This window comes from Brienomyrus brachyistius, chromosome 2, assembly GCF_023856365.1.
Source record: "Brienomyrus brachyistius isolate T26 chromosome 2, BBRACH_0.4, whole genome shotgun sequence".
NCBI lineage: Eukaryota > Metazoa > Chordata > Actinopteri > Osteoglossiformes > Mormyridae > Brienomyrus > Brienomyrus brachyistius.
Genome location: NC_064534.1, coordinates 16,188,137 through 16,201,431, shown reverse-complemented (window position 1 = coordinate 16,201,431; position 13,295 = coordinate 16,188,137). Strand labels below are relative to the sequence as shown.

Here is a 13,295-nt window from a genome sequence, read left to right as displayed (position 1 = left end):
AAGCATGAATATTAAGATATACAGCAGCTACCTGAAATGTCAGATGCATAATGAGACTGCAGCCGAATTACTTTTCTGTGCAGCTCTTTCTGCTATCGCAACAGAGGAATCCCATTACCACTTTCATCCAGCGCTCATTCATCTCATTCCAAAAGACGATCCATCAGCAGATTTACTACTGCCTTAAATTTAAGAGTTTCGTGGCACTTTAAGTATGGGCTGACATTAACCTTTCCCAGATGGTGGGCAGCCCCTCCTGTTGACAAAATTAAGAGAGAACATTATTTAGTTGAAGTGGCCATTTTTTTAATTTTTTTTTTTTTACAAAAAAAGTCACTGTCCTCCAGATAATAACTCATGATTTGTTATTGCTGTAGGTAGATGTACAAAAGCTAATTTGATTTTCGTAGCGATTCATTGTTAGTTCCTCTGTCTGAATGTATCAGTGATGATGCATAAGTACAAGATCTAATCATGCTGAAGACCTACTGTTGTGCTGGGCCATTATGTATATAAGTTCACTTTATATGTGCTACCTCTTGGTAACATTATTAGAAATCATGGTGCTGGGTTCCATTGTAATGCTGATGATACACAGTTGTATGAATCTGTTAAACCAGATGATACATCGCAGCTCTCTGGGACTGTCTACTAGACTTTCGGTGTTGGATGGCAAAGAAAATCCATCCATCTATTTTCCAAACCACTTATCCTACTGGGTCGCAGGGGGTCCGGAGCCTATCCCAGAAGCAATGGGCATGAGGCAGGGAACAACCCAGGATGGGGGGCCAGCCCATCGCAGGGCACACTCACACACCATTCACTCACGCATGCACTCCTATGGGCAATTTAGCAACTCCAATTAGCCTCAGCATGTTTTTGGACTGTGGGGGGAAACCGGAGTACCTGGAGGAAACCCCACAACAACATGGGGAGAACATGCAAACTCCACACATGTGACAGTGCTAACCACTGCACCACCTGCAAAGAAAATCCCTAATGTTAAACCCAGAAAAAAACAGAAGTGCTGCTAGTTGGACCCAAGGCTGCTCAAAATAAGTTTGATAAGCTCAACCTTAAGCTAAACCCAGTGGTCAGGGATCTTGGTGTCCTGGTTGATTCAGGTCTTTTGATGCTTACATAAGAAGCATTACCAGAACTGCATTCTAGTGTCTATGGAACATGGCCAAGCTTTGGAAGATGCTCGCTCTCTTTGCATGATGCAGAAGAACTAACACGTGGCTATATAAATTCCAGACTAGATTACTGTAATGCCCCCCTTTCTGGGTGCCCATCTGGATCCTTACATTAACTTCAGCTGGTACAAAATGCAGCAGCCAGAGTTCTAACAAACACTAAAGAATTTGATCGTATTAGCTCTGTTCTATGCTCCCTCCACTGGCTTCCAGTTAAGTCTCGGTTTCAATACAAAATACTGCTATTAACTTGTAAAACACTGAATGGCCTTGCACCAGAATACCTTAGAGATCTACTGGCCTCTTACAACCCTCCTTGCTTACTTCAATCTCAAGGAGCAGGATATATATACATTAGTAAGTAGGATAGAAAGAACTGCTGCAGAGCATTTTCTTATAGAACTCCTCAGCTGTGGAATAGTCCTCCATTGGATGTGCAAAATTCAGACTTGCTCACATGTCCAGACTAAAAACACACCTGCTTAGGCTACATTTTGGGGACTCTAGCTCTAGCTAACTGCTCTCTCCCAATTAGACCTATAGTATGAGGTGTAGAGCTGGGTGGGGATCGGTGCCATTGGCTTTGGATGAACTGAACTGTCAGTGCTGTCACTCTAGCTTCACACTCCCTTGTGGAATTGCAGTGCTGATGTTTCAGGGACTCCCCATGCCTGCGTTCCCACCTGCCTCTCCCTCCTACTCCTGCTGCTGTAGCCACATCTGCTGGAGCTTACATACTGCACTCACCTAACTTACGCACTGCCTCTGGTCTCCCCTACTTTGGCTAATTGCACATTTTATTTCCCCACTCCTCCTGGGCTGTGCTGCCTGGAGACTGCAAATTATAATGATATCCTGCCTGTCCTGTTGTCTGTGACATCTCCATTACCTATGGCTTCTTTCCGGCCTGCTCACCTTTCTCTCCTGTACGCCGCGTTGCTGTATCACTGTTCATCTTGCCATCAGAAGCAGCTCGTGCACCTTCCTGCCATCACCTGCCTGCCCCAGCTTTGAAACTCAAATCTTAAGATTTGGATAGTGTGAATTGGCACTTCTGCCATGTTGCTCATTTGAATTTGACTTCCTCTGCTGGCCCCTGGAGAATGGGCTCCTGCTTTAAGCTGGGTCCTCCCAAGGTTACCTCTGGCTTGCTTACTGAGACAATGTAGCGTTGTGAAAATGTGCTATACAAATAAAACTGAATTGAATTAGGAATGAAATTATATAAGTATATATATAATATAAAAGAACAAAACTAACACGTTTTCACTGTCTGCCAGGTCAGTCCAAACAGGATTTTTCTGTTTGGGCTCCATCTGATATTCTCTTTGGCGGTGCAGAGCTGCCAGTTTCTAGCTGTTTGTGCATATTTCACTTTTGTGACTTATCTATAATTCACACAAAATAGGGTGTAAGTGAAGCCAAAGTGGTGAAAGTCGTCATTTGCTTTGGAAGGGTTCGTTTAAATATAGAAAACGGACTCAACGACTGACTTTGAGCTAGTGCCTAAACAACATATTGCTGGTGACTCTCCAGAAAATAAACGAATTAGTGTATATACGCAAAAAGACCTCATAAAAAGCCGTATAGCCAGGGGCTGTGAAAGCCCGTCAGTTGCGTCCTTGTGTGATTGTTGCGTCATGTGATTCTGCATGATGGGCTCTTTCAGATGGGAGCATTATATGGTGTTATGGTTTCTCCGTAATCTGTCGAGTGGAAAGCCTAGATACCAGAGTCCCGAGGTTCTAACAAGTGCTGCTTGCTTATAATTAGCCTAGTATCTCCCGTGTTCTATTGTTAGTGCGTAAGTGTCTGCGTTTTAATTGCAGCATTAAGCCCGCAGTTTCTCTGTAGAGTCATTGGTTTGTCCCCTGTGTGTCTGCTTTTTAGGTTTCCACCCCCGGCAGGTCTCAGCCCCCCAGGCACTGGAATGCTGCTTGAAGAGGGAGGGGGGCCCCCAAGCCCTGCTCACAAGCAACCCCCCAAGCCAAGGCTCCCGGTAAGGCCCCTCTTTCTCCTCAACTTCCTTCCCTGCCCTGGAGCCTGGCTGTATCCTTTTTAGGTTACCTGCTGCTCTTTGAGGAGAGAACCAGGACACAGGCGCTTCTCAGCTCTGTCCTAAGCCGTTTCTATGATGGGCATTCGGGAGGGAGGAGGGAGGGGGCAGGGGGCAGTGAGCAGCACAGTCGCACGCTCATCCTAACCTGAAGACAGCCAGAAGAACTCTGTGGACAGTTCTGTGACCCCAAAATGCCATGAGTGTACTGAGGACAACCAGGTCGGTCTTCTTGCATAAAACCATTCACCCATAAAGGTGATGTACTGTCAGCTACATTTGTTGTTCATTGGTGGCCTCGCAAAATGTTCTAAATACAGGAAAGACAAGTGAGCTAAAGGCATTTTTTCGGCGTGGATTGACTGGCCTTTGGAGGCCCTCGAGCCCCTGGGCAACTTTACCCCGCAGCCAATGAGCCCCTCCTACCGGCTGCCTCAGTGAGAGGGCTCCTGATTGGAGACTTCCATGTCCCTCCTGAAGAGGGAGTTGGCTTCTCGATGGGACGCTCGTAATCACTACGTGAGCCGCAGTGAACCCTTTGCACTTCGCACTTCGGGAGCCATGCACCCGGCACGCGGTTCAGGTGGACAGCCGTCTTTTATGTGCTCCCTTTTCACTCTTAATTAATCCTTTTCGTCCAAGGCGGTGCAGTATCAGATCGGACTGCAGCGGCTTTCAGTACTAGCAAAGCGTTATCGGAAGTAAGAGACGTGCCGCTCCTGATTGAGGCACTGTTCTCAGAGTACGCAGCGCCCGCTGTCACTCGCTCATTAAAAGCAAGGATTGCCCTGCGGCCTGAGTACAAGGCGGGTGCTTGGTTTGTGCACAGGCTGTTAAACAGATTTAAATGGAGAGGAAAGGATTTTCTTCACTTTTGTGTGGCAGTAATAACTTGTGATTAAGTGAATTAATCTGGAAGGTGATTGGATTTACCGGTCAAAGGAAAGCTATATGTGCCTAAAATGTCAATGGCAGCTTGGCATAGTTGTGCCTGCTTGAAATGCTGTGTGAGGTGCGACACGAGCGACACTGTGTTCCTCTTTGCCAGCAAGGTGTGCTCCTCTTCCTCAGTTTTTGTGGAGACTCAAGATGAGGAAGAAGTTAAAGACCATTCCCTCGGTCCTGGGCATCTTCAGACCAGTGGTAGGACGGTGCTGCCATCAGTGCACCCCCAAGAGCCTGGTGAGAAAGGAGGGTGTTAGCATGGAAGAGGGTTTGGTCTTGTTTGGAAGGGGTGTGGCCTTGGTGTGACAGGGGTGTGGCCTTGTTTGGAAGGGGTGTGGTCTGGGTGTGACAGGGGTGTGGTCTTGTTTGGAAGGGACATGGTGTGAGTGTTACTTGGACGTGGTGTGTCTCATGTGGCATGTTTGAGACTCCTGTGCCATTTGTGACACCTGCTCTCAAAACGGCACCTCTGTCTCTCAGGGATGGAAGCTGCTGCAGCCATCGCCCTCCCTGGGATTTCGGGACCTGCTGAGCATAAATGAGACTCACACCAGGTGTGCAGCTACTGCTTACTGCCTTTCCCGTTCCTCTTGGTGCATTGCGGCTCCGCCCTCATCCTTGTCCCTTCCTCAGGTACCGGGGCTGGCTCGTCAGGCGGCTGTGCGGCCTGGCGTTCGTCTGGGGGTGCAGGGTGGATCCTGGCGTCACCACTGACATCGCCGAGCAGGTCCGCAGCAGTGAGCGGTGAGCGAGGGGTCAGGCAGTCGCATAGGTCACCTGCATCATCATAGGCTCCATCGGCAAGATGCTCCGGTGACAGACGGTCCTCGTTAGCGGTGAAAAGGTGGTGGGAAGCTGCTTAAATAGGATTTATTCTCGAGGGACAGGGCGTCTGACAGGTTACTTAGAGATGAGGTGGTCTCCTCTGCCTCTGTGTGGCCCTCCTCCTACATCTCAGCTTTGCTGGCTTCTGCAGCAGCCCATGCATCTGCACTTTTGGCAGTAATTCAACTCCAGTCTTATTCCTGAATAACTTTTTTGTCAGGCGTGGAGAAGCGTTAAGCCCTGCAGAGAAAACAAGCCTGCTTTGCCCTGGGCGCGTGCGTACGCACTTGGGCTCTCAGTGCAGCCATTGTCTGCTTGGAAGGCCTTCATCTTGTGACTGCCATCTCCCTTTTTTTGGGCTGTGTGCCTCAGGGTGCAGAAGATGCTCTCCTCTGCAAACAGTGTGTTTGAAGTTTCCGACCAGCAGCAGCAACGCCCCATGCTCAACACCAGGGGGCAGGCTTCCCATTTCTACTCTCACGTTGAAGTCAGCATATCACCAATGCTACTTAGGTCTGTCTTCCTGGCTATCTGTAAGTGTGTGTGTGTGTGTGTGTGTGGGAAAGAGAGAGAGAGAGAGAGAGAGAGATGCAAGTTACCCCCATGTGTTTTTCTCTGTGTGTAACTTATACATGCATTTGTCTTCTCTGCACATGACATTCATAAATCTATGCTACATTTTATCTGTGCATCTCACCATTTTCCTTCCTTTTTCCTTCAGAGTGGCCAGTTGGATGCTACTTAAACTATTGAGTTTCCTATTCTGTAACATCCAGATCAACCTCAACCAGGTGGCTGCCCTCCAAAGAGCCACAGAGATGGTAAGAGTCCCTGGCTACACCCCCTTGGCAGTGACCCCACCCCTCACCCCTGTAGCCCTGTAGGTATTGTGGAAGCTTTTTGTCTTGAAAAATTGGTACCCATGATGTCAGCCACATGACATCAGGAAAATCAACGCAAACAGACGGTTAATTAAGGCTAGGGACCAGTGGATCCAGTTAACTGAATGTCCACATACCGCATCTCTGCTCTGTCCTTCACGGCCATATGCTGCATTCGTGATGTGGAACTGTGGTTCAACAACAACTGTTAGCTAAAGAATGCTTGTAGGCCCCTAACCATCCAGCAGAGCAGCCCTTGGCTTTGGTCGAGCTCCGTCTAGCCTTCTCCCTCAGTGTCAGCACGCACCAGGCCTGCCTGCTGTTTCACTCTCGCTTTTTTCTGGTATTGCTGGTAGACATGGAGGGAGCAAAGAGCCAGAGAGTGTTGTGGAAAGCATTAGGATAAGCTTAGCTGAAGGCCCTTCTTGTGCTCTTTGCAAGGCAGGATTATACCATTTGAAGTTACTTTTTAACTTTTTAAGGCCTTATTTATTTTATGTAAGTCGTCCATGCTGTGTGTTGGTCTTTTTTCAGTTAAATGGTATGTTTCGTTCTGTGAATCCATGTTAATTAAACTTGATGCTAATTACACCAGCTGTCTTTAAGTATATATACATTTTTATGTCGATGTTTTCTAAGAGATATACAGATTTTATGTTATCTGTTGGTCTCTCTCTGATGGGAGGCACCTCATCTCCGACGTTCTGTTACACGCTTGCCATAGCAGCCGTTGCTAGCGTGACTAGTCCATTTATTAGTAAAACAGGAAGCTGTTCTTGCCTGTAGGGATGCAGTTGTTCGCCTGTTTATGCGGGGAAGTGGCACTGAGATCTCAGCCCTGGACTGAGAGTTTCACGCACCGCATTCAAGCAGTAACTCTCAGGAGTCAGTCATAACTTTGAATCATGGGAATATTAAATTACATTTGCTGTGTTGTGTGTGTGTGTGTGTGTGTGTGTGTGTGTGTGTGTGTGTGTGTGTGTGTGGATTTTTGGGCAGGGGGCTCCCCTGGTCTTCTTGTTCCAGCAGCAGTGTGCTTTTGATTACGTCCTCATCCCACACATCCTCTTCTGTCACAACCTGAGGGTCCCCTACACCGTGTGTCACCTCCAGCCCGGAAGTTGCTGGTTCAGGTACCCGGCCTGGCCCGGCATATCGGCTCTCTAAAAACACTCATGGCTCCTTATCTCTTATGGCCTGTGCTGAATGTCCTCAAAATTCCATTAGCATGTTCAGAATGTGGCTTTATTTCCGGTTTTTCCATTGGAATATGTGATTTCCCTCCCTTGTCAGTGTTGTAGCCTGGTGTGAGGTCACTCCTGTGCTTGTTGTCTTTATTAAAACTCAGACTGGTCCTCCAGCGACTGGGCATGGTCTGTCCCCCACCCAGGCCAGAGGGGGATGCAGAGGCGAGCCGCTTGTATGAAGCCATTATGACTTCTGTGAGTCCGATGGTGGGGGGTGGGAGGGAAATCTGTGCCCTGACCTGATTCAGGGGGGTACAGGAGACCTTGATACCTGCTCAGCATCTGCTGCCCTTTTCAGATCTGTTATAGGTGAGGAGCTGCCAACCTGACAAGCCTTTGATATTAAGGCAGCTTCTAGTCATTAAGGTCCCATGGCAGTAGAGGAATCAGCTGAGGTCAGCGTTAATGAACACCCAGCGCTGGGGCCTTTTGCCACACGTTGGTTCTCAGTCGCTGCTTGTGTGATGAATACAAAGGAGAGTAATATATATGCATCTTGAACAGAGAATGGACAATATATCTGTAGGGCCAGAACGTTTCAGGGTCTCATTCTCATTTCTTATGAATCCTTGGCGCTATGGAGCAACACTTATTTCAACAATGGTAGAGATCAAATCCTGGCCCGCCCCCCCTAAACGGTCATGGTCCTCCCACAATATTGGTAGGAACTTCCAGCGGCCTCAGGGGGGCTGAAGCTGCTCCCTGCGAGCAAGTAACGCCCCTCCCCCTCCCCCATCCAAGGCCGGCCTCCTCTCATCAGCACTCTCCTCTCTGACATTTAGGGCTCTGATGGCTTGACATGTGCTCTTCTACTTCATTCACTTTTTAAGCCCCCTTTCCAGCAGTGTTGTTCTTACGGCTGATTTATTACCTGCCCCAAGTTAATATGAGTCTTTCTGCATCCCGCCGCCAGTTCATCAGCGTGCTGCTCCGGGAGGGCCAGAGCGTAAGCTTAGCTCTGCCTGGGGCCCACCAGCAGAGGCCGGAGGAGCTGGTGAGACTGCAAGAGGCGCTGAGGGACGGCTGCGTGCCCGACGTCAGCCTGGTGCCCGTGGCCATCGCGTACGACCTGCCTCCGCAGCACGCCCTCCGGGGTCAGGTGCGTTCCCTCCCTTTCCAGAGAGGTGATAACACATTAGTAGTTAAGTATAGAATAATGATCAAGGCAGTATTGGCTATTGTACCCAGTGTACCCAGGTCAGTATGAGTATTGCTGGTAGCACTAACTTGGATGACATCACTGCAACTCTCATGGTCATGGTTTCTGAGCCATTCCGTTGTGTGTGTGTGTGTGTGTGTGTGTGTGTGTGTGTGTGTGTGTGTGTGTGTCCAGCAGAGCCCCTGGTCCTTGTGTTGGTCCCTTGCGTCTCTACTATGGGAAGGTCGCCGGGGAAGCGTCAGGATCCACTTCGCTCAGGCCTTCTCTCTGAAGGTACCGCAGGCATCTGTCTGTCTGCTGGAAGACAGCGTGTGGCTCATATCTCGTCTCTGCCACCTCGGCTTGTGCCTCTGCCCGTATCTGTGAGATCTGTTGTCTCTGTTTGTGTCTCCGCTCGTGTCTCTGCCCATGTCTTTCTCGTCTGTCGTCTGTGCCCCTGCTGCTCCTCTCTTTCTTTTCTGTCCCCCTGTAGGAGATGTGCGAGTCTAGTAGGTGCCATGTGAATGGAGGGCGCCCCCTGCAGGAGCTCCTCTTACCCAGCATTCTTGACAAAAGGTTCACTTTACTTGTCCCTTTCAAAGCCGTACCTTTGCCACTGCATGGCAGCCCCGCCTCTTTCCAGTCTTTCTGCAATCCAGATACTCTGCGTCCTGCAGCTCCCATGTACCTCTCCTCTATCATTCAGCTCTGAGTCGTTATTTGGGTGTACGTCAGTGTCCTCGATGTCCCCCACCTCCCGCTGCCCTGAGTCACCCCCGTCAGAGAGAGAGCTGAGCATTGCTCTCAGTCTGCATCTTCTCCATGGTGAGCATCTTGCCGTTGCGTGTAGGAGCCGCAGTGTCAGTAATGGCCTGCTGTGAGGCCCACTCCCGTATGCTTCTCCCAGTGCCCTGCATGTGGGTTGGCTGACTGTGACACATGTCCCGTCCCTCACAGCAACCTCCACCTGCACGGCCATCATGTCCACCGCCTTGGTGTCGTGTCTCCTGCTGCATAAACATCGTGAGGTACCCCCCCCCCCTCCTCATGCGTTACGTGTAAATGGCTCTCACTGCCTCTAATGGCTGTTCGGTGCTGGCTCCTTTCTGATGGCTAATGACCCATGAATCAGAATCTAACACAGTACACAAAGGTGCTGTGAAAGTGAAAGTTAAATAATAAAATTAGTCCTGAGTGCCTTGTGTCAGGTGGCACGTGGCCACATTTTGGCCCCTTTGGCCGGCTGTCTCCTCCTGAACGGGGCCTCACCGGCCCCATTTCCCCTCATCACCCCCTTCCCTGTCTGTGACAGGGCGTTCGTCTGTCCCAGCTCTGCCGGGACGTCTTATGGCTCTTGGAGGAGGTCGTGTTCCGGAACCGGGACGTGGGATTCGGGGGGTCGTTGCCAGAAGTGGTGTGCCACGCTGTGTCCCTGCTGCAGCCCCACCTGCACCTAGTGCAGCTGCCCCACACAGCAGACCCCCTCCTGGCCCCCCGGTCATCTCGCACCGCCATCCTAGCCCTGGCGGGGCGCTGCCCCCTCCTCACTCACGTCTTCATCATGGAGGCCGTCGGAGGTGAGAGGCCTCCTCCGTGTGTGTCTCTGCACTGTCCCGTGGGTGCAGCCATGTGACTCGCTCAGGATGGCTGCCTGCCTGCCCCCTAGCCTGTGCTGTGCTGGCTACGCTCTGCGAGGTGGCAGCCTGCGGCGGAGGCGGCAGCGAGGTGGAGTTCGACGTAGTGCTGAGCCAGGACGAGCTGAGCGAGAGGGCCCTGCAGCTCTGCCACCTGCTGCCCGCTGCCGGATATTTCCCCGTGAGTGATGCCGCCAAGCGCCCCTTCAAGGCCAGGAGCACATGGGTCTCAGTGGGGTGTCTGATCGCATTTGGCGGAGGCGCCGCAAAGCCAGCAGACAGCCCCTGACGCGAGGGTAATGACCAGCACGCCATGTGACAGCTCTATAGATTCCTGCAGCTCGTTCATTCATAAATCTAATTGCTGATTCTAAACTTATAAGACCTGATGAGTAGATGAGCTGAACCAGTGCTTTTCGGGGGGAGAATGACCAGCACAGGTGGCATCATTCCAGACTCTGGATTATACTGTATTTACTGGGATGTAATGAAATCCGTACGTTTCCCTCCATCGTATTGTCATTGCTATGTCGATGGGCCTCTTGCTGGCTTTAACATACAAGGAGGTGAGTCACTTATGGTTTAACATCCACCCCCCTGTACCTCACTGGTTTGGAATGATGCTCGGTGAATGCACCTCCGCAGCCCTCATCAGATATGCAGCCCTCGGGCGTGGAACAGGTATTTCCCCGCATAAAGAGTTAATTGACGTCAGCTGTCATGAAAACTCATCAGTAATCATTCGGGCCTGTATAAGGGCAGCCCTATCAGTGGACATCTGAGTAAATATGGCCCATTCTGTCAGAGCCAAGCTGTCAGCTTAGACCCTAGACGCCTGCCGAGTGATGAAAAGTGATAAAAAATGAATTAGTGGCCCTCACGAAAAAGGGTTGTTGACGCCTGAGAGTCTGTCTTTGTCTTTGGCTGTGGGCCTCCGCTGTTTCCATATTGTGCTGTCGGAGGAACTTTGGAACAAGAGTGAATTGTTTTTCCAAAAGTCTATCCAACAGCATTGCTTAAAATTGTAAGGGAGAGCCGAGGAGCCTTAGAAACTCATGCGAGAATCTTCTGGCGTCTCCGCAGTGCAGCGTGTCCGAAGATTAGCAGCGTCATGTAGATTAGTGGGCTACAGTGTAGCTAAAAGCATCCGGCTGCAGACACTGCTGACTCTACTCTGACAGCGGCTCATGACCGCCTTTACAGAAAACCTCACTGATTTATTGTGTTGTTCCCGTGTGGCTAATAATTGCCTTATAATTGTGGCTGGATGTCTGATGATGAAAATGCTGGCAATTCGGGAAAGTGCAGGTGGGTGTCATGAGTGTGACGGGGAATCAGAGGGCCTCACAGCGAGAGATCAGCATGAGGAAGGCTGGAGGTGTTTCTCCTGATTCAATCAAGGCACTCACCCTAACCCCACCCCCCCTTAGCCTTGTCAATCGCCCTACGCCTTTGCCCTGGATGCCGTGGACAGCCTGGTGCACTGTGGCGTCCTGGTCCTGGAGGAGGTGAGCCAGTCGAGCTGAGTACCGTTGCGATAACGGGAGCATGATGCATCTGTGACCTTAGAGCCAGCGTGTCGTTGAGCACCGTTCACCATTAAGGAGCGGCCCCTACCCACAGGAACTGTGCGACTTGGCAGAGAAATAATCAGCATTCCACACATGTCAGACTCATAACACCCAGTCAATAAATGACCATAACAAGCTGTAGTCGTTAATCCTATAAGCTTGTTAGTAGCTCTTAATGAGTTAATGATCTAAGACCCAATTACACTGCAGTATCTTAACCGATAGCTGGCTTGTAAACAGGACTCTGCCGCCTGACTTAGGAGCACAGTGTCAGTGTGTGAGATGCGGCTACTGTATCTCTGGATGCTGTGTCCCTGAGTCCAGCAGCCCCAGGGCCAGCGCATGTACGACTACTGGAAGAGGGAGAAGGTGCTGATATGGAGCTCTGCTGATGATGGCGACCTCAGTGACTCAGACTGCGAGAAGCAGGAGACGCGCTGTTACAAGGTACCCCGGAGGCTTCCAGTGGGTCCTTAAAGAGCGGATATCGTAAAATTAAGGTCATGAAGTGTGCATTAAGTATGAAATTCTGAGAGTGATTACTGAGGTATGATATTTCAATAATACCTGTAAAACATGGTTTATTATCATGTTTTCTGCCATGGGCCCCGTCATTAGTCAGGCGAATCCTACGGGCCCCCTTCCCGCTACGTCACATGAGCATCTATAGGCTGGAAGATGCCATCGCATGCTGTCTGGCCGTGGATCTCATAACTGCCATAACTCTGCAGTAGTGATGAGCGTAAACCATATTTGGTGATAATCTAGTGACTATAATGTGATAGAAAGGCATCTGTGTGACTTCTGCTGGCATCAGAGTCATAGCTACTGCTGTGGTCTGTCGCCCACATTCATAACTGAAGGAAGTGCTACGTTTCAGCTAGAGCCCAGTGAGAATACAGATGTAAGCTTTTTCCCATTCAAGGTCTCAGACCCCCTGAAATGTACTCCCCAGGATAAGAGCCTCTGCCGCAGGCACTGCATATTCCGTTTTATCATTGGTTTACCTGAGAGGTCTCTTCATTTTGCACATCATCTTCAGTGCATCTCTTAATTGAAAATCGAAGGCAGAGAAATCGGCCAGCTGATTGCCTACAAAACTGAATCGTACAGATTTTTTTTTTTTGGAGGAGGGGGGCACTGTGTGGGGTTAGGATGCCTCGAGTGAGGACTCAAAGGTTGTGCTTGTGATCAGAAGGTTGCCGGTTCAAATCTCATGATCGGGAAAGTTCACCATTGGGTACTTAAGCAGGGCCCTGAACCCTCAGCTGCTCCATAGACTGCCTGACATTGCTACTGTCTCAAAAACTGTACGTCGATTTAGATACAAATTAGTAAGAGATGAATGAATATAGTACACAGGACTGATTCCCCCCCTAACACACGGTGGGATTATTTTTTCGTTGTTGCGAGGGACCGTGCCACATCAAGTGCTGCTCAGCCTGGCTGCTGTGGAGGTGTTCTCCGCGTGCAGGCTGGTCCATACAGCACGTGAAAGAGGGCATGCTGCAGTGCATACGCCTCAGTGCTGGACTGGCTGCAGTCCAGAATGTTCATGTCTAAAGCAGCAACGCGCCAGCAGTTTGTAAATTTCCCGGTTCATACACACCTACTGAACCTGCTAATTAGTTAAGACGTGTTTGAGCAGGGAAATCTGCAGACTGCATTGGGTTCTGGCCCTCCTATACCAGAATTGAGGAACCCTGATTTAGGACTCCATTCGAGTTTAATGTGCTCCCTGTTCTTTATACACTGAATGTACAGTCTGTGCTGGGCACTCGTAAACGTTTTTTTCTCTGCCC

The 13,295-nt window shown here is 50.0% G+C and overlaps 1 protein-coding gene across 10 annotated transcripts in view; it reads left to right on the top strand.

The window, feature by feature from the left end:
- Positions 1 to 13,295, top strand: part of gpat2 (glycerol-3-phosphate acyltransferase 2, mitochondrial) — a 65,496-nt gene that overhangs the window by 49,074 nt on the left and 3,127 nt on the right. For 5 of the 10 annotated variants that reach the window (XM_048990377.1, XM_048990366.1, XM_048990401.1 and 2 more), the window contains 17 exons: positions 3,087 to 3,195; positions 4,324 to 4,434; positions 4,678 to 4,751; positions 4,831 to 4,941; positions 5,395 to 5,535; positions 5,744 to 5,843; positions 6,903 to 7,036; positions 7,252 to 7,345; positions 8,064 to 8,249; positions 8,484 to 8,582; positions 8,782 to 8,864; positions 8,995 to 9,113; positions 9,246 to 9,316; positions 9,601 to 9,865; positions 9,955 to 10,103; positions 11,353 to 11,430; positions 11,818 to 11,940. In XM_048990377.1, the coding sequence (XP_048846334.1) occupies positions 3,127 to 3,195; positions 4,324 to 4,434; positions 4,678 to 4,751; positions 4,831 to 4,941; positions 5,395 to 5,535; positions 5,744 to 5,843; positions 6,903 to 7,036; positions 7,252 to 7,345; positions 8,064 to 8,249; positions 8,484 to 8,582; positions 8,782 to 8,864; positions 8,995 to 9,113; positions 9,246 to 9,316; positions 9,601 to 9,865; positions 9,955 to 10,103; positions 11,353 to 11,430; positions 11,818 to 11,940 (2,007 nt within the window). In that variant the 5' untranslated portion in view covers positions 3,087 to 3,126. Of the gene's footprint in view, positions 1 to 3,086; positions 3,196 to 3,782; positions 3,836 to 4,300; positions 4,435 to 4,677; positions 4,752 to 4,830; positions 4,942 to 5,394; positions 5,536 to 5,743; positions 5,844 to 6,902; positions 7,037 to 7,251; positions 7,346 to 8,063; positions 8,250 to 8,483; positions 8,583 to 8,781; positions 8,865 to 8,994; positions 9,114 to 9,245; positions 9,317 to 9,600; positions 9,866 to 9,954; positions 10,104 to 11,352; positions 11,431 to 11,817; positions 11,941 to 13,295 lie in introns of those variants that run through there. The other 5 variants (XM_048990429.1, XM_048990409.1, XM_048990449.1 and 2 more) reach the window with 5 other exon arrangements.